This window comes from Empidonax traillii, unplaced genomic scaffold (assembly GCF_003031625.1).
Source record: "Empidonax traillii isolate 1590-97213 ecotype Southwest subspecies unplaced genomic scaffold, ASM303162v1 scaffold701:size746704, whole genome shotgun sequence".
NCBI classification, from domain to species: domain Eukaryota; kingdom Metazoa; phylum Chordata; class Aves; order Passeriformes; family Tyrannidae; genus Empidonax; species Empidonax traillii.
In genome coordinates, this window is record NW_020955894.1 from 372,480 (window position 1) to 398,837 (window position 26,358).

Below are 26,358 nucleotides of genomic sequence, written 5' to 3' on the forward strand. Positions count from 1 at the left end.
CCCAGAACACTAGCATCTACTTTACTTTAACTGTCTCAAAAAATTAGAAAAAAAATCAGTTCCTTCATTTCAAAACAGTTGTGTCTCCTCGAGTCAAGTGTTACAGAAAGAAATGAATTAAAATAATGAATTCAAGCACCAAACATTCAAAAGATGTGTGTACAAAAGCACCAGTCCTCTCAGGCAGCATATGCCTACACAGGTACTGTATTTCTAAACACAGCATGCGGAAGGTATTTTAAAAAAATAGAATATACCCAAAATGTTCACAATTTGTACCTGAAAACTTTCAGATGTGAGGAGCTACATCCTGGACCAAGTTTTGTCCCTGGCCTGGCATGCTCAGCTGCCTCCAGCAGACACAGACTCTCAAAAGCTTTCCCAGCCATTGGCTTGTCACAGCAAATGAAGATGAGTAGCTCCAGTTTCTGGACCCTGTTCATGCCTCCCAACAGTTGGTCAACCTCAGAGGAACTGGATGCCTAGGGAGGCTAATCCTGCCTGCATCTAGAATGAAGCCTTTGCATTTCATTTTAAAAGACCAGCTCTTTCTCTTTCTGCTCTTCCAGTACTAGAACTCTGTTTTTCTCCCCTGTCTCCCAGTTCATTGTACAAGAAAATTTGTTGGTATTTTAAAATTTGATAATTTATTTTTTTACCTTCTTGCACTTAAAATAAACTTAAAAAAAAACCTTCTGAAAAAAGCTGGGGAAGAACAGAACTAATGAAGTTCATTTTCCTACTTATTTGTACTCTTTATCCCCTACATCCTCCCCACTACCCCCAAACAAATTCCACCACATCCCTTTGGACACCCACAGCTCAGTCAGAGACAACACCAAAGGCAGCACATGCTGAAGCTCGGCTGGAGCTTTACACTGTCATGATGGACCAGCTGACCAACCCTTGGCCATCAAACCTACTCCTCTCTGCTTCCCTGTAAATGATCCTCTGCCAGCTGACAAAACTTGCAGAAGCAAAAGTGCCTTTGAGGCAGTTACCCTTCGCTCAAATGTGATTGAAATTGGCCAACCTGTTAAAAGTGATGATGGTGGAAGAGAGACTGGCGAGGAGACAGATGGCAGACAGCTCAGCTTTAGCCTCCACTGAGCTGATTGAGAAGTGGGAATGCTTTCACCCTCTCGTGAAAAATGATATCACTCTTTCGCTGAAATTCAAAACTTAGTTTCCTGACATTAAAAATGTGACTTTTCCAACTGGTCAAAATTAGGATGAAAAAAGGGACGTCTTGACAAAACAGTACTTGGTGCTTTGCCAAGGAACGAAGTCATTCTAAGCAAGGAATTAAAATGCAGCTGGAGGAAGAACAGGATAATCAGAGCGATAAAACATAACACAGCCAGGAGCCCAGTGAGACCCACACGAGCTCATGCTGAGCAGGGTTGTCCCAGCAGGAGCAGCAAGTGAATTGCTAAGCCCATCGAACTTGCACTAGTTGTCCACCAAGCACACAGAAATCCTGAGTCTTTGATTCCCAAATTTATGGGCAGCCTCACTAAGGCCAAGCTAACCAAGTGTTGGCATCAAGACTTACCCCCTGTCTCCCCGAGTTCTATGCCAGCAGCTTCATCATCATGTGTGCTGAGCTTGCACAGGGAAACAGGCAAGTCTGCCCAGAGGAGTGAAACAAACCCCAAGCTGGTTAGCCCTGCTCTGGGAACCAGCCTGAGAAAACTCACCCAGAGGCTGGGGACATTCCCATAAGGACATGGTGAGGCTGCAGGAACAGCAACACAAGCATGGTCCCCCCAGCAGTGCTGGAGTCATCCAAAGTAATTGCTGGTACCCCTCAGTGATGGGTTTACACAGGAGGGGTAGGGTGAGTTGGTGGGAGGATTGAGGCTGGGTGATTGGGCAGGGAGAATTTTAGGTGGTTTTCAGAAAATACGTGGAGTGAAGCAGTGTTATGAATAATCAAGCCAGGAAAGCTCTGTCCTGGTACCAACTCAGACCATGTCACCACCTCGGCAGCAGTACCCACCTGAACTCCCAAATCCCTGAACAGCTTGCAGATGGTGCCTGGTTCTGTAGATCCTCCTCTGTGCCTAGAGCAGTTGCTGGGGGACTGGCTGCCATCCCAGAGCAAACCCCCCTGCCTGCCCTGCAGCCCCACCCGAGCCCTCTCAGCCTGGTCACTCATTGACATCAACAAAACATGTATTTCATCCTAAATTTGCATCAAGGAGGGCGAGTCTTCCCAAAATCCCTTGTTTTTCTCTGAGCCTCCCAACATATCCCACTTCCTCACTGTCTTTCAGATGAAGGTCTCTGGGCTGGTTTTCCTGTGGCCCCAGACATGTCTCGTACTGGCTGCCTTTCCTGAGCTTTCCAGGGACTGAAGCTACCAACCATCACCAGAAAAAGAAACTCTATTTCTGGGCTGGTCCTGGAAAGCCAACCCTGTGGATGCCAGCAGGGATGCAGAAATCGTGGTTTCTCATGTCTCCTTCAAAGGTGGCACTGCTATTCTGAGAGGAACAAACTAACCCCAGTTCAAAATCACCAGTTTGGAAAGTTTTTTTAGCTTCTGTCTTTTTCTGTCTTAACGTAGGCACAGACTACAACTTCAACCTGCCAGAAGTAAACCACTCACACAAACACATCACGATCAAAGGTAGATGCAAGCAAAAGTACTCACCAGATACAGACATATCCCTCATGCCTGGCTTCATGTCAGCCCAGTTTCAGCTCTCCAGCTCATCACTTGAGCTCTTACTTCTGTTTCCACCCTGTGGCCACCCCAGACGCTGTGAGGGCATCCCTCAGTGTCCCAGGATGTCAACAAGGCTGGTATCTACACACAGGAGACACGATGGTGACATTGACCCCTGCGTACCCTGGTGCAGATGCCAACATGTCACTGGTGTATAGGAGAAACCCAGTGACTGAGGAACCACTGGGGAGAGGGGGGGAGGGACTTCTCCTCCAACTCTTGGCGGTGCTGGGTGGCAGAGTGGGGAAGAGCAGGCATCAGAGGCATACCCAGCACTTCTCCTTCCCCGACACAGAGCTGGCTGAAATGAGGTGTGCAGGAGGAAGCAGACACACGGTGGGACATGGGAACCTCTCCAATCCCCCAAAGCCCCCCCAGCCTGCTGCCACAGGACCCCTCTGTCAGTGTGGATGGACACGGGGACCGGGCAGGGGACAGATATTTCCCATTCCTCCCAGTTATGCATTATGCACGAGGCACCTGCATCCCAGTTCTGAACAAAACACATCCACCTCTCCTAGATGCATATTCACTCCGTTCTGCCACAATGGGAACAAAAAGGAAGATACGTCGGTTTTGCATGTCTACATGAGCCATCTGCTCCTATTTTATTGATAAAAACCTGCAACAGCAGCTTTCACTGTAGCAAAATAAGACTGTTTCTAAGGTGTGGATGGCTGTATGTGTGGGGGGGTAATTTCAGCCCAGAATTTTGCAGAAGCTGGGTTTAATGCTTTTTTTTCTCTTTTTCCCCAGTCAGATATCATCTAGACATTAGTATTCCTAACAAAGCATATAATTAGCGAGAGGCAATATATTGTATGATCATGCACGTTAGCACTTAAATAGAATAAAAATGTTTCATTGTCAGCTGCATGAAAAGCTAAGAATAAACCCGTACCACTCTTCCTGTTGAATATCCAAACATCTTTTCATCATATGTTTCATCTTCTTGTCACAGTTTTGCACTCCAAATATCTCCTTCAATCACGTACCCAGCAAGTGAAACAACGGTCAAACCATCGTGGTGGCCTCAGCAGTCAATACCAGCTGTTTATTAACTAGATTGAAGGTACAGTTTTCAGTGCAAATCTTTGAACTTCACACAAGTGAAAAGGATATATGAATTTGTTTCTTATAAACTTCATAGTATGAACAGTTCTCCCTCTATAAAATAATTCAACAATAAATGCAAGCTCTAGAAGCCTTGCTTTTGAAACAATAGAAATTAGGGACCTCGCATTTTTTATTATTTTTTCTGTATTGTTGTTATTTAAAGTGATCAATTTTCTAGATAAATATTGTGTTTGCCCAGAGAATCTGTGGATGCTCGTCCATGGAAATGTTCAAGGCCAGGTCAGATGGGGCTTTGAACAACCTGGTCTAGTGGAAGGTGCTCCCTCCCATGGCAGGAGGTTGGAACTAGATGATCCTTAAGGTCCCTCCCAACCCAAACCATTCTGTGACTTTATGAGACATTTTGTTTCTCTGGGAACTCATGGTAATATTTTCTTTTCAATATGTGAAAGCTGGATACAAACATGCCAGGAGAAACAGCCATGCAGCCTGTTGGTTCCTGTTGAATCACTGCTGGGTCATCTAGTGCTTTTATAGACCTGTAACTGGTGGGAGCATCTCTCTATACTGAGTAATGCTGGATGCTGGAATGAGGAATGGCAGCAGTGCTCGCTGTTTATCAGAAGGAATGGATGGTGTGCCCTCCTGTCATTTATATTTTTGGAGGTGGCTGCACTGGTTGTCCAGGGGAGTTGTGGATGGAAGTGTTCAAGCTGGACTGGGCTATGAGCAACCTGGTCTAGCAGAAGGTGTCCCTGCCCATGGCAGGGAGTTTGGAACACATGTGTCTTTAAGGCCCCTGCCAACCCAAACCATTCTGTGACTCTGTGACCTCAGGCTGGGAAACAGGAGCTGAGATTTCTGTTACTCCTGATGCAGCCTCATCCAGAGGGCTGAATCACTCTTAATACCAACTGGCTCACTACACACCCATGGGATGTACTTAGAAGATGACAGCAAAGAAAGGACAAATCTTCAAGGTGGATTATTCTACTGAACTCCAGGAGGAAAATGCAGTAAGAGGCTTACAACACTATCCTGTGGCAACACACCCCAGGAGTCATATCTGTGTACTCGCAAAGCTGCTGGGGGGGAAAGACTCCCACATCACAGGGCACACAGAGGAAAGAGGAGATGGACACACACCTCAGTCTCTGCATCACCAGTGTCCAGCTGTGACTGCGACAGCGAGACAACAAAAGCCTGCCAGAGGTGGTATATTGTTGCAATATAGAAAGAAGTCAATACACACTAAAAATAACTTATTATATACAATATATTTAAATCAACAGTCAAATATGCATTGAGATGTGCTTCATGCAAATGCCTCGCGGCACTCTACCATAAAAAACATTTTTATATATACACATATAAATGTCACGGAGTATTTAAATGCTAAGTCTGACGAATGATTACTTCATTTACTCTTCTTGACAAACAAAACTCTCTGCTGGGAAACAGTCAATGAAGTTACAGCTGAGAATACAGCCCAGCAAGACACAAAACACGGCAGTGCCAGCAGAGGAATACAGGAGAGATGTGGTACCAGTTTAATTGGAAAACTTGTGCTTGAGGTGCCACGTAGTGACAGCAAGAGATCAGAGGATAGGTTTTATCCTGAGCACCATAAACATAAAATATTGCTACCAGGCACGGACCTGTGTTGGAGCAGACCCCTGTAGACGTTAATGAGAGGATGGGAGACACAATGACAGAGACAGCATGAAGGAAAAGCACTTGGAAAGTGTTAATAAAACAGAACAGGGATAAGAAAATCTGGAAAAATTATATTATTTATTTCTTAGTTGCTAATGAGGACAGAAATTTGCAACGTTATCCTATGTTTGAGAAAGGAAGGGGGAGGGAGGTACTTGGCACAACAAAATGCCTTCCCTGGAGGTCACGACTCATTAATAGTTGTGGGGCTCAGGAAGACTCTAGCTATTGTCTGGATCCTGAATCCTTGTTCTTCACCCACGGCCAATATTGGCTTTCTGTCTCTTATTACTCAGTAAGATCAGCCCACTCTGGGTATGATGGTAGAGAGGACAGACACCTCTGGAATATTTGATGTTTATTTGATGTCTTCCATTACAGTCGGAGGAAATCCAAGAGCCAGGAGGAGATATCCTTACTTCCTCACACCTGCAGCTGCCCAAGCAGCTGTGACTTCTGTTAAACCACTTCTGTTAGGTAAAACCCAACAATTTGCTTTCCAGTTTTCTACAGGGATGAGTGAGTAACAGGCCTAAATGGAGCTTCACAGCTCCCATCTGGTTTTTGTATTTCTTCTTCAACTTTTTCTAGCCCCAGCCTGCCTAATGTTCACTGGATGCAACACAGTGACCGTATAAGTTTTTGGTGAGATCATATAGACTACCACAGCCCATCTACATCGTTGCCAAGCAGCAGTCTTCCTTCTGCCTTATCGGTAGTGATAACTTGTAGGATTCAGGGTTTTATGTTCCTGTGATGGGCAATACCCAAATCCCACGCAGGTTCCCAAATTAGGATAAAAAAAAAAAATAAACACTGGACTTTTTTCTGCCTTCTACAAGCATTAAGTTTTCTCTACTCTGTGTATAAATCCTGTCTAGTGACAGAGCTTTGCTCAAGCTGTTCAGCTCTGCAGTGAGATCTCAAAATTCACCCTCCCATGACAAACTCAGGAGCAGAGGGGAGGGAAAAAAATCTCACCTTCAGCCTTCTGTTTTGGGGGAGCAGCTCAGGGAGAGCCCAGACTGCAGCTCTCCTCTTATCCTCTAATTTGTACAGATGGCTTGTGTGGAGAGGAGAGGGATTGTAATGCCAAAAGAGATGAATGGTATCTACCAAGTCCTTTATCCAGGCTACAGTATTGACCTATATCTCCTCCATAAAGGTGAAAAAACATGGATAGCTGTGTGGGTTGAGCGGGAACATCTTCCTGCTGCCAGCTGGCAAACAGCTTGGGGATTACAGCATGAGGATTAATAGCCTTTGTCATTTGTAAGTGCAGATGCTAACCTTACTCCTATGACAGACTGATCTTCTTTGGATTCTGTGCCTGTTTGCTCTTCCAGAAAGATGACCTTGGGCTGCTGTGAGAGACAAAATATTTACACATTCATTTCTTAGGGCTCATGGTGTAGGCTGCTGGAAGACACGAGCTCACCCCACACTGAAAAAAAAAAAAAAAGAAAAAGGAAAAGCAAAAGCTGTATGCCTTCGGCAGATCTGGAGCTCAGGAGTCACATAGAGAAATTGGGTTTCAGCTCAGGCTTGATGCCACTGCAGCCCAGCTGTGCTGCTTTCTGGAGTAGAGAGTGAGCAGACTCCCAGCTTTACAGCAGCATGAGCACACTGAGAGCCTTCCCTGCCTCCCGCCCTCCTCATCAGCTTTCCCACCACTGCTTGGGGTTTTCATTTCTTGCATGACATCTTGTTAAATCTGCACCAGATCACAAATAAACACTCAAAACAGCTATGGGGAATTATCCTGGATCTTTCCAAGCTTTAGGATCTGTCAGCTTCTGGCTGCTTGCATCACAGAAGCAGATGAGCTGAGAGCCAGCACCGCTTCCTGGGATATGAGAACGTATTTGTTGGGTTAGCACATGCTGAAGGGGAAAACGTGCCTCATTCAAAGTGTGAGCTTTTCTACAAACCCTGGCTGATTTGTTTTTTCCCCTCAAACCTTAGCTGCAAACATCACAGTACATTTTAAATGGAAAGCGGATGTTCCTGCATACTAATTCCTCAGGCCCTGTTGTCCTTTCACAGAACACAATGCCCAAGAGAAAAAGAGAGCAAATACAGAACAGGTTGTTTCTTCTGTCATTAGCTTGGTCCACACTGAGGTGAACGGGTGTCACTACTTTGTAAATATTAAAGTATCACAGCCCAACTAACAACCTTCAAAGTCCACAAGTGGATTAGAGAGAAGGGGCAAGATCTTGATCACGAGCATCATGACTTTAAGACGACCCCTCTAGGAGTCAGCTTCCCTCGAGCCTGGGGACAGTGTGATGGAGAAGGCCATGTTCTCTGCTCAGCCTTTCTGTCCACCTTCCGCGCTGAAGGGCAGAAGGCAGCTGAGAGGCAGAGAGATGAAGTGCTGTGATCATACAGATTAAAGATGATGATAAATATGGGAGCGGAAAGCAGGCTCTGCAGGCACGCCAGCTCCAAGGTCATCGCCAGCTCCAACTGAAGGGGAAAATGAACTGCCACCAGAGGAAATGCCTGCTCCTTTGCCAAGCTGCCACCTCCGGCTTTATGCTGGAAAAATGATCAATAGCAGCTGGCAGCCTTTGGTTCTGTGCATTCAGGAACATCTAAAGACATTCATGACTGAAGATCAGTCGACTCTGTAAAGCACCAAACAACTTCTCGGGATCTGCAGCCGCTAAAAATATATCTGAGCATTGTCCATGTACCCCAGGAGCCACAGAACCCACATTACCTCCGAAGGGAAACGCAGGCAAGGCAGAGTGACAGGAACGAGCAGGCCACAGCAGGGTCCAGCTAATTAAAGACATCGGTAAAAAGGAAACCCAACAAATCAAAGGATGCAGAAGACCATCCAGGTAGAGCCTTTGCAAATGGACACTTCAGTGAGCTATCACTGCAGCTCAGTGGGCTAAAAGAGGTACTCATTTCTGTGGGCATCAGCTGAAGATCACACTATGGGGAATATAAACATGGTGAGATCATTCTGTTCTGTTGTCTACACACATTAAAACCAGAAGATAAAATAACAGCAGAGCTTAGCAGGACGGGCGTGCTGGCTGGAGAGAGACCAAGGAAGGAACAGACTGCAACCAGCTGAACGACGCTGTTCAAGATACAGAGCTGTATGCAGGGCACTTGCTCACAGCATTCTGGGCCTCTGCCAGTGCAGTTGGTTCCTTCCCACACAACGGTTTTGTGGGTTTTCAGGTTTAGTGTTTTTTTTTTTCCTATCCTGCTCCTTGAACTTCCCGTAGTCCTCCCACAGCTCCTCTCCCCCCTTGGAACCACAGAGAGGCAGAGAGGAAGCATCAGCATCCACATGGAGGAAGGCCACTGAAAGCAAAGGGCCCAGTATAGCAACCATCACCAACTGTGAGCCAAGGGAGAGGCAAGCTTCCCAATGAATGGAAAACTTTTTGCAAATTCAGTCTTATCGACCATTTCCAAAGGAAACAAGGGGTTAAAACACTGACTGAAAGGGCAGTGGTATTTACATAAGAAACACCAGGAGCACAAGCCAAGCCTGTATCAATATTAGCAATGACTAATTCAATCTGTCAATGGGAAGAATTAAAGGAGCTTTGGAATATGCCAGGGCTGCTGCAAATCCTTCTTTTCACAGACAGTCAATACCAAAAAGAAAAATAAACCATGAAAGCAACAAAAATCTCAAAATACAACCAGCAAGCACAAGCACCCCCAGCACCTTGTTCATCCCAAGAGTCCAAAAATTCCTCCACTGCTTCAGCAGGAACAAAATGAATCCCACGAATGCACTGCTCAAGGCATGGATATGCCAGCAGTTTTGGCAGTAGCTCCAAAACCCCAATGGTCCATTTGCTGCACCTCTTTTTACCCCCACTCCAAAATTTTCTCATAAAACGTAAGACAAAAGATTGAAGTAAGAATGCAGCAACCTGCTTCCCTTGGACAACAAAGTTTTAGCACATACTTATATTTTAACTTACTCTAAGTAAGCTGTTTTCTCTTGCTTTCCTCTGACTCCCAATACTCTACACTGAAATTATGTATTAAAATTCAATTCTCATAATGCTGTATCTTTGGAAAAGATCTTACTGTGAAAACAGCATGGAAGTCCAAACCCAGTTTATTACATTGCTTTTTAAAATGATCTTTTTCAATAGTTTTTTTTTTAATCATACTGTTATAAATCTGGGTTATCTCCAGTTTGCTGCTGAAACATATTATCAACTTACACTTTTCCCTTAGCTAATCATGAAGCATAAGCAACACTTTGCAGGTTCAAGAAGTTACGGAGAAAATCTCAGTAAGTTTATTATATATTCACATTCCAGGTAATAAAATTAATTATAAACACTTGCATATACATTTTACGCCATTCAGGGATAAAAAAATATGCAGAGATTGGAAAACAACTGGAATCAGCAAATGCACCTTTTGAATTGGGCTGTTTCCTCTGCTTTTTTTTTCCCAGAAGAAAAGTGTGTGCTAAAAAAAAAAATCTATTCTGCTGGTTACCACTCAAATGTTCATTTTTTTCTTGCATTGGTAATACAGCAGCATTAGCAGTGCAGTCAAAAATGTATTTGTTTGCTGAGCTGAATTTGGATTGTATCCTGTCTTGTGATAGAAAGCCCCAGTACTGCAAAGCAGATATGCCAGCTTATCTAGACAGGGGAGGAGAACCCTCCTGCATAGGATACCAAGCAACCTCCCTGAAAAAAATGATGCTCAGACAGGTGATAAGAATATACAAAAGCAGAGTCTGTAGAATAACTTGTATCACCTGTACCAGAAGTCCTCCTACATGCAGATTATTCTGTCTGCCTCATGAGGACAGACAGAGCCTGTGTGTATTAAGTGATAACCTGTGAGTGTCACAGCACTGCCCTCAGGGCCTGGCTGGCCTGGAAGTGATGCAAACCAACAGAGAGGCCCAATTTTGGTCAACCTGCCAGTGACAAAATTTGCATTGGTTGGATTTGTACAGCACCACTGAAGGAAGGAGATGGTTGCGGTGCAGTAGGAGGCAGAATTTAGTGCCAGATCTCAGCAAATGACAAAACCAAAACACGAAGTGACTCAGTACAGACAAACCTTTTCAGCAAAATATTTCCTGTGTCTTGCTGTCATCAGCAGGAATGGAGAAATGCCAGTCCTCTCCTAGAGAGCGGGGTGGGGGGAATGGGAGATTGGGCAGCTGATAGCATTTGAAGATCTCAGCACCTCACTGCCTACATACCATCACTACACTTGAAGATGAACATCCTCCTTTGTGTCACACACGGCACTGCAAAAACAACCGCTTAGTCAAGCAGCAGACCGAGACACGTCCCCTATCCATCATCTCCACGGCTTCAACTTGCAGAGACAGGAAAAAAAGAACGGAGTGGAAAAAGGACAATGTAGTCTGAAAAGTAACTATGTGAAAGTGTCATCACCTCACCCAGCAAGACTGCTCCTTGCATTGCTTTCAGTGAGAGGCAGGAAGCACAATACTCTTCTCCAGTGCTGGTTCAGCAGAGCCAACAACCCCTCTGGGGGGTCCCCTGGATCGTATTCCTTGCCTGCAGAAGAGCTTGCCCCCAAGATGAGGTGACATGGTCTGGCATCCTCTATGGCTTACCATGCCAGAACCAGTCCCCTGTCATATCCCAAGAGGATAATAAAGGATAGCACATTTGAAGAAGAGCCCTCAGCAAACTGAGTAGTGCTCAGCTGAATCACAGAGAAACCACAGATCTGAAGCCTTCCCCTGTAACGCTCACAGAAATGCTTTTCTGAATGAACCTCGCTTCTAAAAACCAAATTAACACATTGGCAAAACAGTGATGCAGAAAAGAGTGATTCAGGCACAAAGGTGGATGTGCAGCTTTTTGTGGTCTTTTTTTGGTATTTGTGATGACAGAAGCCATAACTTCAAGTAAACATCTAAACATGCATTGTATAATGCAATATAAAACTGATGTTCATTATCTCTTGTGCAAACCTATGGCAATGCAGGCTAACAAGTGCACAGGGTACCTAATTAAAAATATCAATAGTGTTAAGTCCTAATATCAACTGTTAGTACAGGAGAACAGTAGTAATGCCTAGGCACTTTAAAGTTGACAGAGAATTCAAGAGTGCTTTCTCATGCTGCCTGAAAAATATATAATCCAGCCTACAGTGGTATCAAATGCTTATTTCTAGGACTTAGAAACACGATAATAAAAGGGAGAGGATGTGATCTGCATGCAGGTTAGCCTTTCTGTGAGCTATCTGCGTGTAAAGAATATTTGCAAACTTCATTAATATAAATAAGGGGAGGGAGAGAGGAGAGAGTTTAACCCAGAAGAAAACAGCATCAGAATCAGTCTGTGATGATTAAGCCTCTGAGAAAATCAGCAAGACAATGACCATGGAAAGGATTCTGTAGGTATTCCCACTGCTTCTCACTAGGGTTAATTATTTGGATGTAGAAAATGGAGGACAACCTGGAAAGACAAGAACTAAACATGTTTCCCAGGCCTTGCCACCTTTAATACCCGTGACTGCTGACTCCAAGTATCCAGGTTAAAGCGCACATGCCCTGTCAGAGCACGGTGCTTGCCACAGGATAGCTGTTTTCTGCTGGCTGAGAACAAGGTAAGACAGCCCTTTGTCCCAGGATCCTCAGGTTGCCCTGGTAACCACTAGGACTCCAGCAGTGTGTGCCACCTGCAGACCTGTGTCCCCTGCGATTCCTTCATCTCCTGCCAGTGGCTTTGCTCCTCCTCTCCGCTGCTGTTCTGGCCCATGGAAATCCAGCCGATCATCTCCTTGCGCTTCATGCTGCGCCTGTTGTATATGGAGATCATCAGGGTGACATCAGAGAGCTGGAAGAGGGCAACCTGGAAGATGAAGGTTTCCTTGTAGACAGGGTTGGGCTGTCCTCGGCGGATAGAGGTCTTGCAGCGAGACATCTCCTGACCCACGGAGTTGCGCAGGCAGAGCTTTCCATAGGTATCTAGGACAGAATACAAGAGGAAATAATACACCTGGCACAGGTAAACGACTAAATGGAAGCCCCAAGTGGTCAAAAAACACCCCAAACCCCTTCAAGTAGAGCAGCTTTGTCTGCAGTGAATAACAGATGAGGGCTGGACAGCTCTCCTGGGTAAAATCCATGGGATGAGAAGCAGCAGATGAAAGCACCTCTTGGATTGTCTCATATTAAGCTGTGGAGAAAAGGAAACTTATGCCTGTTTCAGCCCTACTCTCTTGGAAAGAGCAAAGTATCTGCTATCCAGTCCTAACAAAACTGTCTAAGAATAACTTAAACTATGAGCATCTCTATGGATTCTCCACATCAAATGGTGTGTTTCCACCTTCCCTTCCTCTCCCTCACAATCAAGCTTTGTTTGGTCTCCCTCACTCAGGTTTCCCTTGACTGCCCTTGTCTCTCCACCACTCTCTTATGGAAGAATGCCTTTGTGACCTATTGTTTGAGATACCAAACAAAAGTGTCTTGAAAGAGAGGGAAAAGAAGCCTGTACACATGGTGAAATGATTTATCTCCCATGATAATTTCAAGTTTTTTCCAAATTCTCATAGTACTTTTTTGGTGGACTCAGGGTCGATTTTGTTCACTATCTAAATCAATACAAGGAGTAAACATGCCTAGGAAGGAATGGTCCAGTTTAGTGTTCCTGTAAATCTGTTCTTTAAACTCTTGCTGCCTCCTGTATTAATTAGTTCACCTCTGTTATGTGCTTGCTAATATTGTGGTCTCAGAGCTCCCAATGCTCCACAGACTCAGCTCAGTGTAAGTTTTCACTTTGCTCTGCACGTGACAGTGACAGATTGCTTGGCTAGACAAGTCCTCTGCTAACCCCTTCATAATCTGTGCCTGGGTTCCTGCAAGTGAGTATTATTTCAGAGTGTGCTGAAGATAGGAAATAAATAACAAGCCTCCGTCTCTTGTCTGCAGCATTTCTATCCTCTTCTGTTCCCGTTTGATGTGCTATTTTACGCACTTATCTACTGAGCAACACAAGGTGTGAAATTACACTTCAGGTGTGAAAACACTTCTGTGTCTCCAAAGCAGGGCTTTCCACTCCTCTCAAACTGTTCCACCGAAAAAAGCTGTTAGGAGACTGACAATCGAGGAGTAAATTGTGAGCCTGCACAGCTGTACAGCTATCAAGTTACTGCGGGGAAAGTTCAGCCCAGTCATTAGCCGGGGGTGCCAGCTTGGCTCCCAGCGTAACACTGGCGATGAAGTAGATCTTGCCAACAAAGACCTACTTGTTACACAGAAAGGCAGAGCTTTGGTTTAATTTCCTGATGGTATCTGGAAAGAAAAAAAACCAACCAACCAAAACAAAACCACACAAAACCAAACAAAACCTACTTTATTAAGAGGTGGACTAATTTCCACCTTAATATTCAGTGTTGGTGGTGCTGAGGGACTGAAATCTGTAAAGACTTCAGACCCATCAGAAGCACAAAGCCCAAGAGAGGACTCTCTTCTATCTCAACTCAGAGTAGAACCGTGCAAGATAACTACCAGACACAACTCTTGCAGTGTTTGCAGAGATGTCACTTTGTTTTGGACTGACAAACCACAACATGTACTGAAGCGTTCCTCATGTGTTAGTCCTGGCTGCTGGTCTAGGCTGCAAGGAACTCCCTGGAAATAAAGATAAGCGAGAAGAAGGGGGGTTATAGATTTCTTTTCTTTTTTTATGTATTCATCCTCTTCTGAGGAGGAAGGGATTTCCAAATAGTAAAAGATCTCCACCAGGCTAATTTTTAAATACAAACAAGCATCTGACTAGTACAGTTCCCTGTTTGAATGTTAAAATTTTTCTTTTTTTTTTCAAATTGAAAGCTCACATTTTCACATAATTTTAGTGCATTTTCCAAACCAATCCCATTTACAGGCAGAAAAGTGAAGGATCTCACTTCTGCCGATGTGGAAGAGAGGTGAGCGTTGAGACCTAGGAATTCAGAGAGATGAGACCCCCTCTCTTTGCTCCTGGCCCAATTCCTCCATTATTCTCTGGATATGTCCTTGGTGTCACATTGCTTTTCCCTCTACCCTCTGAGAACTGCTTTGCTGAGGACATTTGACTGGGATCACAGTAGGAGCAGGGAACAAGAAGGGCAGAGCTGGGGCACAGAGCAGCACTGGAATGATCCTGCCCCTGGATCCCTTGGCAGTTCCTGGGTGTGTTTCCCTGCCTATGCTGGGGCAGGGAATGGGCAGAGCGGAGAAACTGTCTGCAGCCAAGAACTGCTACCAACACCCTCACTGCCATCCCACCTGAGTATGGCAATGAGCAACACAACCAACAGCTAATGAACTTTTTTAGATTATCTTCCCATGTCACTTGAGGGAAAGGTCACCCACACATGCCTGTATCTCTTCTAAAAAGACAGGGGGAGGACTGTCTTCTAGACTTTACTCTTAGTATACCTTCATATCATCCTTCCTTCTGAGTTTCAGCAGTACTGGCAGCTCAGGTGGGATTCATCACACCTAACTGCAGCACATTCGTTTGAGCAGTCACCAGAGGAGTCAACCAATTTATAATCAAAGAAGCATATGGCATAATTCAGCAGCGATCTAGCAGGCAGTGCTACCATTATAGATGATTTAGGTTTTAACACTAAAGCAAGTGCTACAGCTAAAGAGCCTCATAGGATACTGTTTCAGGATGTCCTGGTTAATTCTCGAGGCTATGAATGGACGAATTTCTCCACAAGGGTGTTACATCCCTGACTGAGGCCTCAGCTTTTGCAAGTGTGGGGTAATATAGCTGGCTTCGAAGAAAACTGAGCAGTACACCACCAATGACTTAAAATCAAAGTCAGAAAATGTGGCTTTTTCTTTAGTACACATCAGAATGTCTACATGCTTCTGCACCAAGACCCTGTCTGTACATTACCAAGGTTGGTGGAGATTCTGCATGTATTTTCTGGATCAGGCAGGGACATGAAGGCTTGAAGGAGACTGTACTCAGGGTAGAAATAATATCAGGAGCCCTATTCATGCCCATGAAAGCACAGGCACAGACCCAGTGCAAGTGACAACTAAATCAGGCTGCTAATTCTCCTCAAATTTATTCCACTGAGTGTATTTTACCAGGCACAAGAATCAAGATTGCCAGAACAGAAATAAAAGAGTAGGTGTAGATCATATATTTAGCATCTGAAATTTGCTTTGCAGAGTTGGTACATATGAGACTGAGCTGTTATTCTGCTTCACTAACTACATTTAAAGATTGTAGTTTGCCCTTTCTGCATTGCGCTCCTTGCAGCATCTTTTTAGGTGTCTCATCAGAAAACATTTCCTAGACCTCCTTGTGGTCTAGTCTGGTCTTCTGAGATGAAAAACTCTCCCCACCTGTTGACTTTGCCAAAGAAAATCCATCCCCAGATACAGAGTGAAATTAGTGAAACTACAGCAAGGGTGAACTTGACAATTTACTGAGGAATGTATGTGTAAGAGCATCTATTCATTATGAAGGCAAACATTTTCCATCTAATTACATGCTCAGATTCAGTAATGGCCTCATTACGGTGGTGTCTCAGCACTCTACGCTCTTCAGAGTGTTTATTTTCATGCCACCTCTGTCAAGCACAAAAGGAGAGGAGAGATTAGGGCTTGCATTCTTTAAAACGCCAAAGTGCTCACCTATTTGGGTGCCTATCTCACTGACATGAAGAATAGCGAGACCTCTTAATATCTGGGAGTGTTCTGAGACTGCAGCTTGCCCACAGTTACACAAAAGTCTGTGAAGATTCAAGAACAAGGTCTAATTTTGCCAAGACCAGTTTTAGCACCGCATCTACCAGGCTCTCCTTTCCATACAGGTTTTGGAACAGAAGTTCTTGCTGCAAATCGTTTTCACCCTAAACTCATCTTTCATCTCTGGTATGAGTAGATTGAACAATGTTCACATATACATAAAGTATCAACACCTCTGCATTTAATACCAGAGTGAAAAGTGCTAAATCAAGGAATGCTGCAAGGAGCCAGACACATTTTGGGCTAGCACTGCATCATATTACTCCAGAGGTCTGGGCAAATCTCTCCTTGTGCAGACTGCTCTGTCTCTATCAACACTGCCCCAGCCATAAAACACCTCTTGAGAGCTCATCTGCAAAGGCAATCACTTTATCCGTGATTCTTCTAATGACCCATTTCTGTCATGATCCTTCTTGGGGAACTAACTGATAATGACAACTCAGGGGAATAATCAACTCTAATTTATGCATTCCCGTTTTTGGAGCAGGGACCATAGCGTGCATTCTGCTTTCATTTACCCTAAGCACTACCATTATTAATAAAGCTGACCTGTGAGCAAAAACACAGCAAATACGAAAGCATCTAACCCCCTGTTTGAATTTATATTTAGAAAGGAAATAAACAACCAAAGACTCCTGACCCCTCATGTCTGTGGACTGCAGGGTACCTGACGGTGCCGTATGGACTTTCCCACCCTCGCTCCAGGCAAGCTAGCTCATTTCCAAAAGCAGTATAACCATGTCAGCATGCTGCAATCCAGACTAATAACAGCGGCAGCAGAATAAAGCCTTGGGCCTGGAGCTTAATTTCCCCCAGCTGGCATGCCCACGCTCCCAGCCTACATAATAAACAGCAGCACCGCAAAGCAAAGCAGCCCCAGAGCTCAACTCTGTGCTACTCTGTACCAGTAGCTCCATGCCAGATCTCGGTTTGAGACCCAGAAGACCATTGGTCCTGGCTTCACCTCCCCATTAAACCAGCAGTGGGGCAGAAATAGCCTGAACCAGGCTCACTGCAGCTGGATCAGTAAAAGAGCAGGGAGAAGAACTAGACCCAAGCTTTTGATCCCAACCCCATATCAGGAAAGCCTGGATTTTAGGCAGCTTGTGGCCTACTCTATAAATCACACAAGAGCTGAGAACTGCCTGCTATGCTGCTGAGAAGCTAACTTTCCTTCCCCTGTTCCACCAAGCCTCTGCTGCTCAGGTCTCCTCTCCTGGGGCTTACAGCTCTTACACAAGGGAGAGGCTGGAATCTGGCAACCCTCACAACACGTGAGTCATCAAAGAACAGGCCAGCAGCGCCTTTAATTTAAAATGCAGCAGAAAGGAATGCACTGCTCCATGGAAGCACTTCTTGGCCTGAGGGGAGGGAATTGCCAGTGGCAGGGACATGCAAGAGGGGCAGGAGATGAGGGCCCCCTGAAAGCAAGGCCCAGATCTCTCAGGAAAGAAAGTTGTTTCCAGAGCTGCCTCGGAGCTCAGTTCCTCTGTGATCCTCCTCTGCTGCCTCAACACCCCGTGTCCACTCCATTTTACAGCATCAGCCCTCACCTGGGACTTGTGTTAGGGTACAGAGCCAGCTTACCATCTGCCTGCACTCCCCAGCCCTGAGGACGTGCAGCTTTAGTCCGGGCTGACCCAGCTAAAAGAGAACACAAACATCTCTCCAGATGCACAAGGTGACTCTCCTCCAACAAGGGCATTTTGAAACTTTCCACATTTATGCATTGCTGCTGCCTAAGAGAGGAGAGATGAGAGCTTATCAGGAAGCATGGTTACACACCTCAGCAGCAGTAATGGTAGAGGCATGACGTAAGGATGCTTAAGCCTGGCTTTTGTAACCTCCAGCAGCAGTGCCCACAGGCATGGTTTTATTACACAGCCTGTCATCAGATCTCCTGCAAGCACTGCTCTGTAAGGTCACTGCAGATTTACACTAAACATTCAGCTCCAGCTGAAACTTGGAATGAGGAGAGTTCTACTCTCGTAGCAAATGACTTTTTCTTCTGCTTGTTTTAGGAGGGGGGAAAAAAACCCATTTTTTTCTCTTTGACAGCTATGTAAGTGGGAGAGCATTGCCATACATCCACTTGAAATGTGCTTCTTTGATTCAGAAATATCTTCATTTTTATACCCTGTAACACGGGTTATACTTTTCATAGACCTTTTAGAAATATAAAGCTATTGAAAACATAACTGGATAACCACATGCTATCCCTGGATGTCTATTTATCATAGAATATCCCCCACAAAAATCTCATAATCGCTCTTTAGAAGTCCATTGTTCTGACACTTGTCTTTCTAAGCCTAACGAGGTCTCACATGTGATGGGAAGAGCTGTGCTAGCCAGACCATCCAGCCAAGAGTACCCCAATACCACAGACCTTAGTAAAGCCACAAAAATATGGCATATGCTGGTTCCCTCCCAAAAACTCTTCCAGTATCCAGCAATTTGTGACTCAAGAACTTCCTCAGTCAGAGGTAGTGTCTTTGTATTTAGTGGAACTTTGAGAACTTCTCTTGTGTTGTACAGAACTCAGGTACATTTCTACCATCCATGACATTCTGTAGTGAGGAATTCAACAGCGTAGGTGAAGAGCTGTCTCCTCTTCAGAACCCACTACCTCCTCGCTTCCTTTTATGATCCTTTGGTTTTGTATCAGGAGAAGACAATGAATAAGTGTTGTCAATTCACTTTCTCAATGACACTTGTAGACCTCTGTGAAATCTTCCCCCATCTCCCTTTGTTGTAACATCGTAGGAGGCACAGTCTATTCAGCTACAGCTCGCTGGAAGCTGTTCCCATACCCCTGATTGTCCCCAACTCTCCTCACCACATCTTTTCCGTTCAACCATATTCTATTTAAACAGAGGAAGCCAGAACTCTACACAGTATTCATTAGACCACTGAACTGCATATTTACAATCAAATATCAATTTTTCATTTTGCCCACGTTTGTTTTGGGTTTTTTTCACTACTGTTGCTGATCCTTGAATTGACATTTTCCTAGAGCTATTTACTCTAAGACTAATATTTCACTCCCAAGTGAAATATTGAGTCCATCCAGATTAAGTCTGAATCCACAGGTGCCCCCATGCAATACTTTACATTCACCCACACTTCATCTTCCACCTCACTGCTCAGCTGCTCATTACTGAGACATCCTTCTGGGCCTACTTGCATCTGGCCTCATCTTTCCCACCCAGAACAAAACTTTCTCAGCTGTTCTTGTTGTAAGCTTATTGCAGCTGCTCAAGAATGGGCAACAAGAAGATGCAGAAGGAGAGGTGATTTTCTACAATCTCACTGTGACCTATAGCAAGCACTTGGCAAGAAGCTTCCCAGAAGATCCCAGCTCTGTTAACCAAGCTCTCTGGAGGACTGAATCCACCCTGTCTTGCCCTCACAAGATCCCCCTTCTATTATCAATGGCATGGAAACATGAATCACAAAGCTTTAGGAGTTCAAGCAAGTTCCCTGATCAGAGTAAGATATGCAGGTTAAAAGTTTGGGGTTTTTTTTCAGCTTCTTGGTCTGACTTGGAGTAATTAAAGAAATTGACCTGTGCTTTAGTTCTCCAGGAATGTAATAGGGTTAATAACTTTGCTTCCCTCACAAATAATCTGATAAAATAAAATACACTGATGGCTTTCAAGTACGCTGACACCAGAACAACAAAGATCCTAATGTAAGGATCCTAATTGTTCTGTGGGAGCACTTTCTGTATTTCTCTGATATTGTTACCTGTGGCTCAGGTAAATGTTTGTTTTCAGACAACTCTTTGAGAAGAACTTTCTCCTATTACCAATAGAAATCCTGATAGCTTGTTCTCTCCCTCCTGTCTTTTCCAGCATTAATGCTATTGTATTTGTTTAATGGGGTTAATATGCTGCTGGTATAATAATGATCATGTACGGATGTAATTATAATGTGTGATTAATTCTGCAGCTGTTGAAAACCTTGGAGGACTTTTCTTAGGCGAGGGAATAACTTTACAATAGTTCTTCTCAAATTGCATTACACGCAGACATAAACCCCAAAAGAAATGCAGAAGGGAAAAGAAGGAAGGCTGGATTAGAGGAGAGAGAGCTGCACCCAGCAGAGCAGTAGATGAAGGTTTAACATCACATGGGCAGACATCTCTCTGTTTTGTGTTTATACACTGACTAGCTCAAATGATTCCTATTCCATCACTGTGATCCCAAGGTATTACTACCACGCACATGGTATGTAACTGGTTATAAATTTTTAAAGACATCTCTGACAATGGTGTAGGCTTCTCTTGTTACATTTTTTTTTATCATAAACACCCTTTAAATGAACACGTTGTGTTTTGTTCTAAGATACAAAACCACAGAACAAAATATGAACTCCTACAAAATGTTAGCACAGGTTAATGTTTTTTTTTACAAGAACCAAATAGAATGATGTTCACGGCACACAAACCACTAGCACTAAAATACCAAGAGTGTCCACATCTGGCAAAACTGTAGATGCTTTTCTGCATGAGGCTTTTTGGCACGCAGATAATTTACGGTCCGATGCTGCAGCCATACTCTTGAGTGCTCTTAAGTGCTGTGAGTTATAATGGATCTATTTGCGTGATCAGGGATTGTAGGCTTAGGCCTATAACTCAGCATGTTCCCCAGAACAATACCTGGATGCTTATCCTTGACCAAACTATCCCTAAATCAGACAAATGTGACCCAAAGGGAACACACAGATTTAAGTTTCTGTAAGATGTCCAACTGTTTTCTGACCCAGTTATTATTCATGTAAGCACCCATGACTTTGATATTTACCTGACTCAGTTTAAAGGTGAAGGAGATGATGTGCCCAGGAAAAACTGAAACATGCACCATCCTCCTTTCCTTCTCCAGAAAACCAACTGTTCCAGCCCCTGCAGTCTTTAACACCTAAAATCACCAATGCCCCAGTCCAGTTTCTTCTCCTGCTCACACTGAAATCCCTGTGCCAGGATGCCAAGGAGGAAGCATGCGTGCTATAGGAGTACAGGTGGCAGAGAAGAGGATCAAGGTGGGCAAAAAACACAGCTGGAGACTTTGCTGTTGTGCAAAACTCCCTTGCCATTCCCCATATCTGCAGCTGGCAGCAGCAGCCAGTACTAAAGCCACTGGCTGCAATAGGGCTACATATGGGTCCCGTGTAGGGTTTGTGCTTGCAGGGCTGGGAATAGAGATGGATTGTGTCCATTGCCTTCTCCTGGTCTTACCATAAATGGCTGCCCTGAGGGCTTGGTATTTAAGTACCCCAAAGCACTATTATATCTGAAATTTCCATGATACTTTAAAGAAATCACTCCCTCTGAGTCTCAAACAACAGAACTACAAATAGGACCTATTTAAGAAAACACAAGGGCTCTTTCCTCACCCTCCAGAAAGCAGGATACCAGCTTTAGTTTTCACCTCTTGAAGGACTTATTGAGCATCTCATTCAGCCACCAGCATGTTTCAGACAGTAACGATCGGACCCCACAGCACCCTCCTGCAGTGCCTGAGGAGTTATCAGTGAAATGCTGCTCCAGCATCTGAGACAAGTGCTGGTTTTCTTCCTTCTTTTTAATTTCCTTCAGTTTCTGCTTCACTGGTTTTCTTTTTCTCACCACGCTGCTGGGAACTTTACGGTCACGGAAGAACAATTCAGAAAGCAGAAGCAACAGCATGACTTGGAATAAAAGAAGCAGATTGTGATGGGTCCCGAATTCGCCTATAATCATTTGTGGATCTCTGTGTTTCACCTAAAAGCTGATCTAACACTGAGAGACACTGGTCTGACAATGCTAAAGTTCATTTGGATACAGAAAGGATGTGAAGAAACAACTCAAGATAGTCCTAACAGCAAAGATGGAAGAACTGCTATAAAACAATGTAAGGACTGCTAGCTTGGCTGACAGAAGATTTTGGCCATCTTATCAAACAGATTAAATTAGATTTATCTGAAGCCTTAAAAACACAGAAATGGAAAATTTAGTCAGAATTTAAAATAAAACGTCCCTCAAGGAATGCCTCCTTTACCCACATCCTGCTTCTGTTCTTTTGTCATCAACAAACACAAAATGTTTCCCAGGTTTAAAGATGCTGCCAACCAAGCTAGTGAACTCTTGTGCACCCACTGCCAAAAAGCTGGATGAGACATCTGATCAAGGTAGATAAACTTTCCCATGCTGAAAGATAACGTGTGCACACACAGCTAATCTGCCAAACCCCATCCCACCAGAGGATCAGACACAGCTCTCCTGCACTCAGAGAAAAAGAGCTACAGAGCTGCTCAGCTTATAACAACCATGCATCCAGAAAGGCATTTATTAGAAGAAAACAAACAAAAAAAAAGTCAGTAATTTGGTCATCATACTGCACATAGTAGGCTAAAAAGCAATTATTTATATGCAGTGAAGATGTTTCATTTATGGGAAAAAAGTGGGCATTACAGATGCCTGACCCAGCCAGATGAAAGAGAACTTGTGCAGGGCCTGATTTAAGAACAGAAGTGCTGCATAATCCACCTCTCTGGGCAGCTAAGAGACAAAACCCCAAATACCATGAGTAGATACATAAAACTTTAGGATGTATCTACACTGCAGCATATATAAACACCAGAAAGCTTGCCTGCTAGAGCATATAGTAAGGTGCTTGCCTCAGTCCATCTGTCCTTTAAATTACTAAAAAAGGCCCCAGACTGAAATCTTTCAATAAAACATGTAAATGTTGACAAGAATATGCCTTTAAGTAATTCACATAGAGACCTATGTTGCTACAGATAATCGAAGATGAGCTAGGACTACACAGACTGGGGTCAGGTGTTTTACTGTTGCACAGGCTTGCCCTTAATTCTCGAGGGACTCACTGATAACACAGATTATTTCTGTAATATCCTCCAGTATAGTTTAGTAGAAACTTGAGTTTTCACATCCATACACTGAAATATTACATAAATATTTTGCTAGATCTGGACCAAAGAGGAGAGTATCTTGTAAAAACAATCTTAGCATTTTGCAGCTACAGATACTATGACAAATCCAGTGAAGGCAAGGAACTGTCAAAGGTTATTATCTTTGACAAGCGGGCAAACATCACGAAAAGCAAACACACCAACAGACAAACAAAAACCACACTCTATTTCACATTGCCTTTAGTTGCTGGTGGCAGACAGGAGGCAAAAGGACAACCCAGGATGCCATTCAACCCCTGAATGAGGCATCCCAGCAGCAAAGCAGGTAAGACCAGGTGCTATGGCTTTGTGGCACCATCTATGTCATGGACAGCAGCAGTATCCATCTCAAGGACTAACTACAGCTCAGGCACTAACTAAACCTACTGCAAGGTAATTTCCATTTTTTCCTGTAGGACTGCAGGAAAGGAACTCAACTATTGTGACCCTGTTGTGACAGCTTTCCAATTTTCCTTCTGCATAAGATTTTCTTGTGCAGCAGCAGAGAATTCACAGCAGGAGGATCCCCAAAGGGCCCAAAGCACCAGGTCACCTGGCACTCAGCAGCACAGCAAGGGGACTAAACAAGGTATAGCCCTGGGAAACGCTTAATGGCATGAGGTAGGGCCCCTGTGGGTCACATGGTAACATATAAACACTTGGGAAGTGCTTTTTATGGATCTGCTGAGAATTAGTCTGTGCTTTGGGTATAATGACACTTTTGTCTTAATCAGATGTTGTAAAGGTATATGCAATAAAGCAGACATTCAGGTATTACCGTCCCATCAGCTGTGTCTTCATATGATTGCCTCCAATTACCCTTGTAACATTTACCAACACACACATCTGAAATAACGGCTTTTAATTTTCGATCAGGTGCTCTGCAAGGGAACCCGGCTCAGAAAAGGCGTAGTTGAATATCTCGAGGAAGAAAATAAAAAAGCAAATTTTGACTCAATGGTGTTATTTAATAGCAGTGAGAGTACTTACCAGGTGGCCTATTAATTGCGAGGTTTCGGAAATGACTGCCTTTGATCATTTCCACTGACAGCCGCCCTGTAGTGGCATTGTATGACAATCCCACGAGCAGCTCTGGCACCCCTCCATGCGACAGGGACTGTGTTGAGGAAGCGCTATCACTGTGAGAGATTGCTGACAGACTAAGCTGAGAATCTGCACTCTGCAGGGAAAGAGCACTGAGAGAATCATCAGGACATTCGCCGCCACCACCCTCCCCCAGTTTATATCTTCTAGCCTCATTTGGTAAGATCTCTCTTAAGAAATCACAATAACTAAGAATTAATTATGCTGGGGCACCAGGAGAATCAGATCGTCACTTTTACAAAAACACATCTCTGAACTTCCTCTTTAAAGATGAGGAACTCTGCACAATGTGTTATCACTACTGTAAATCAAAGCCTCTGAGATAACAAAACATCCCACTACATTAATGCTCAGTCAGTCTCCTTGATAACAGCTTTTGGATGAAATACAGTTTGCAGTTTGGGGGTTTTTGGTCATGTACTTTGCATTTTCTTACTTTCTTTCCTTGCTACCATGATGCTCTCTCTATTCCCTCTTCAGCTGGAGCTTGATGTTTTATTCATTTTGTGTGCACAGCCTCTCACTGAGCTTTTTGTAGACAATGAATCATGACAGAGCTCATCTACACAGATTGATTGGCATAGCCAGAGCTGGATACAACTATGATGTGCATGGAAAATTAGGAAGTGGCACAGCCAGTTCCTCTTCCCGTGACCCACCTCTCCAATTCCATCTGTCATGTGAAGGAACATTACTAAGCATTTCTGGCAACATGGAAGCTGCACCATGTGGAGATACACAAGCTAGTAGCTAGGGCCAAATGAGGTAGCTCCTGCACTGGCAGTAGTACAGGTCCACCAGCACAATGGTGCACAAGAACCACTGCCCTCATTGAAATTAAGACATAATTAGCCTTGGTGGTTCCTGGATCAACCTACTATTTCTGAATGACACAGCATATCATGATTCATATAGATGGAGCAAATCCACATGCTGTGGTGTCAGCTTGCTAGCTGAGCTGTTGTTAACAAAGCACAGCTTTGCACAGGGAGCAAATACCCTGTGCTTCCCCTGACTGATAACTTTTAGAGTGACAGCGGGACAGATCTACCAGTCACACGCTAACAGCTCTGAATGAAAGCCCAGGTAAGGCTGGTCCCTGCTCACCGGACGCACAATTTTATGGATCCCATTTGTCTTTCATCAGACTTACACTCAGGTTACTTCTGGGCTCCAAGACCAGTGTCACCTTCACTTCTTCTTCCTGGCTGATGTTGCTCAGGTAGAACAACTGCTCTCCCATCATCTTCTCTCCAATCATCTTGTGCACCGCATAGAGGCGGAAGCGAACGGCGTGGCTGCTTAACTCCTGTGGTTCCAGCTTACTGAAGGTAATTTTATCCTTGAAGATGGGGATGGGTCCTCTCTGAACACTCGTTTTACCCCTCTGTTTCTTGCCTGGCATCAGAACTGTGTGCACCTGCCAGGTGTTCACACCGCTGCGGTCTTTGTCTGGGATATCTCTGGCCTCCAAGACAGTAACCACCAGCTTTTGACTTGAGGGTTTATAGCTGAAGATGACATCTAGATCACCACATTTGCAGATGGGCTCGTGAGCACCGTGATGAGCTGGTACGCTGTTCACTTCATTATGTTCCTGCAAAGAGAAGGAAGAAGCAACACCTCCACTGGAGTTCAACTGTCTCTGTGATCTCAGCTCCATTTAAAAAAAAAAATTGTCCTTCCTTGTGCCTGCAAGTGTAGGCAGTTGCTGTGCAAAATAAAGATCCCACTGTTTCTTGAAAAGGCGATGGTTGTTAATTGCCTGATTTTGTGTAATATTCCCCATACACTCTAGTGAGCAATATCACTTGTTGAAACATTTCCAACAAAAAGTTTCATCAATATTTAAATGGTTTGAAGGAGACAGTTAATTTGGAAAACAGTCCTCATAGGGAAAACCTCAGCAAAGGTGGGTTTTTTTGCATTTCATTCATGTCAATTTTGAAGCATTAACAAAATGTTTTGACTAACTTAACCTGTTACTTTGAACGTACACTGGAATTTTTTGTCAGGATGG

General features: G+C 44.2%; 1 protein-coding gene across 4 annotated transcripts in view; it reads right to left on the bottom strand.

Annotated features, from left to right (window-relative positions):
* Window positions 1–9,614: 9,614 nt before the first annotated feature.
* The window catches only part of SYT16 (synaptotagmin 16), a 108,884-nt gene continuing 92,140 nt past the window's right edge, over window positions 9,615–26,358 (bottom strand). For all 4 annotated transcript variants that reach the window (XM_027900052.1, XM_027900050.1, XM_027900048.1 and 1 more), the window contains 3 exons: window positions 25,492–25,935; window positions 24,225–24,414; window positions 9,615–12,494 (listed from right to left, as the gene is read on the bottom strand). In XM_027900052.1, coding sequence (XP_027755853.1) covers window positions 12,181–12,494; window positions 24,225–24,414; window positions 25,492–25,935 — 948 coding nt within the window. In that variant the 3' untranslated portion in view covers window positions 9,615–12,180. The remainder of the gene's footprint in view (window positions 12,495–24,224; window positions 24,415–25,491; window positions 25,936–26,358) is intronic.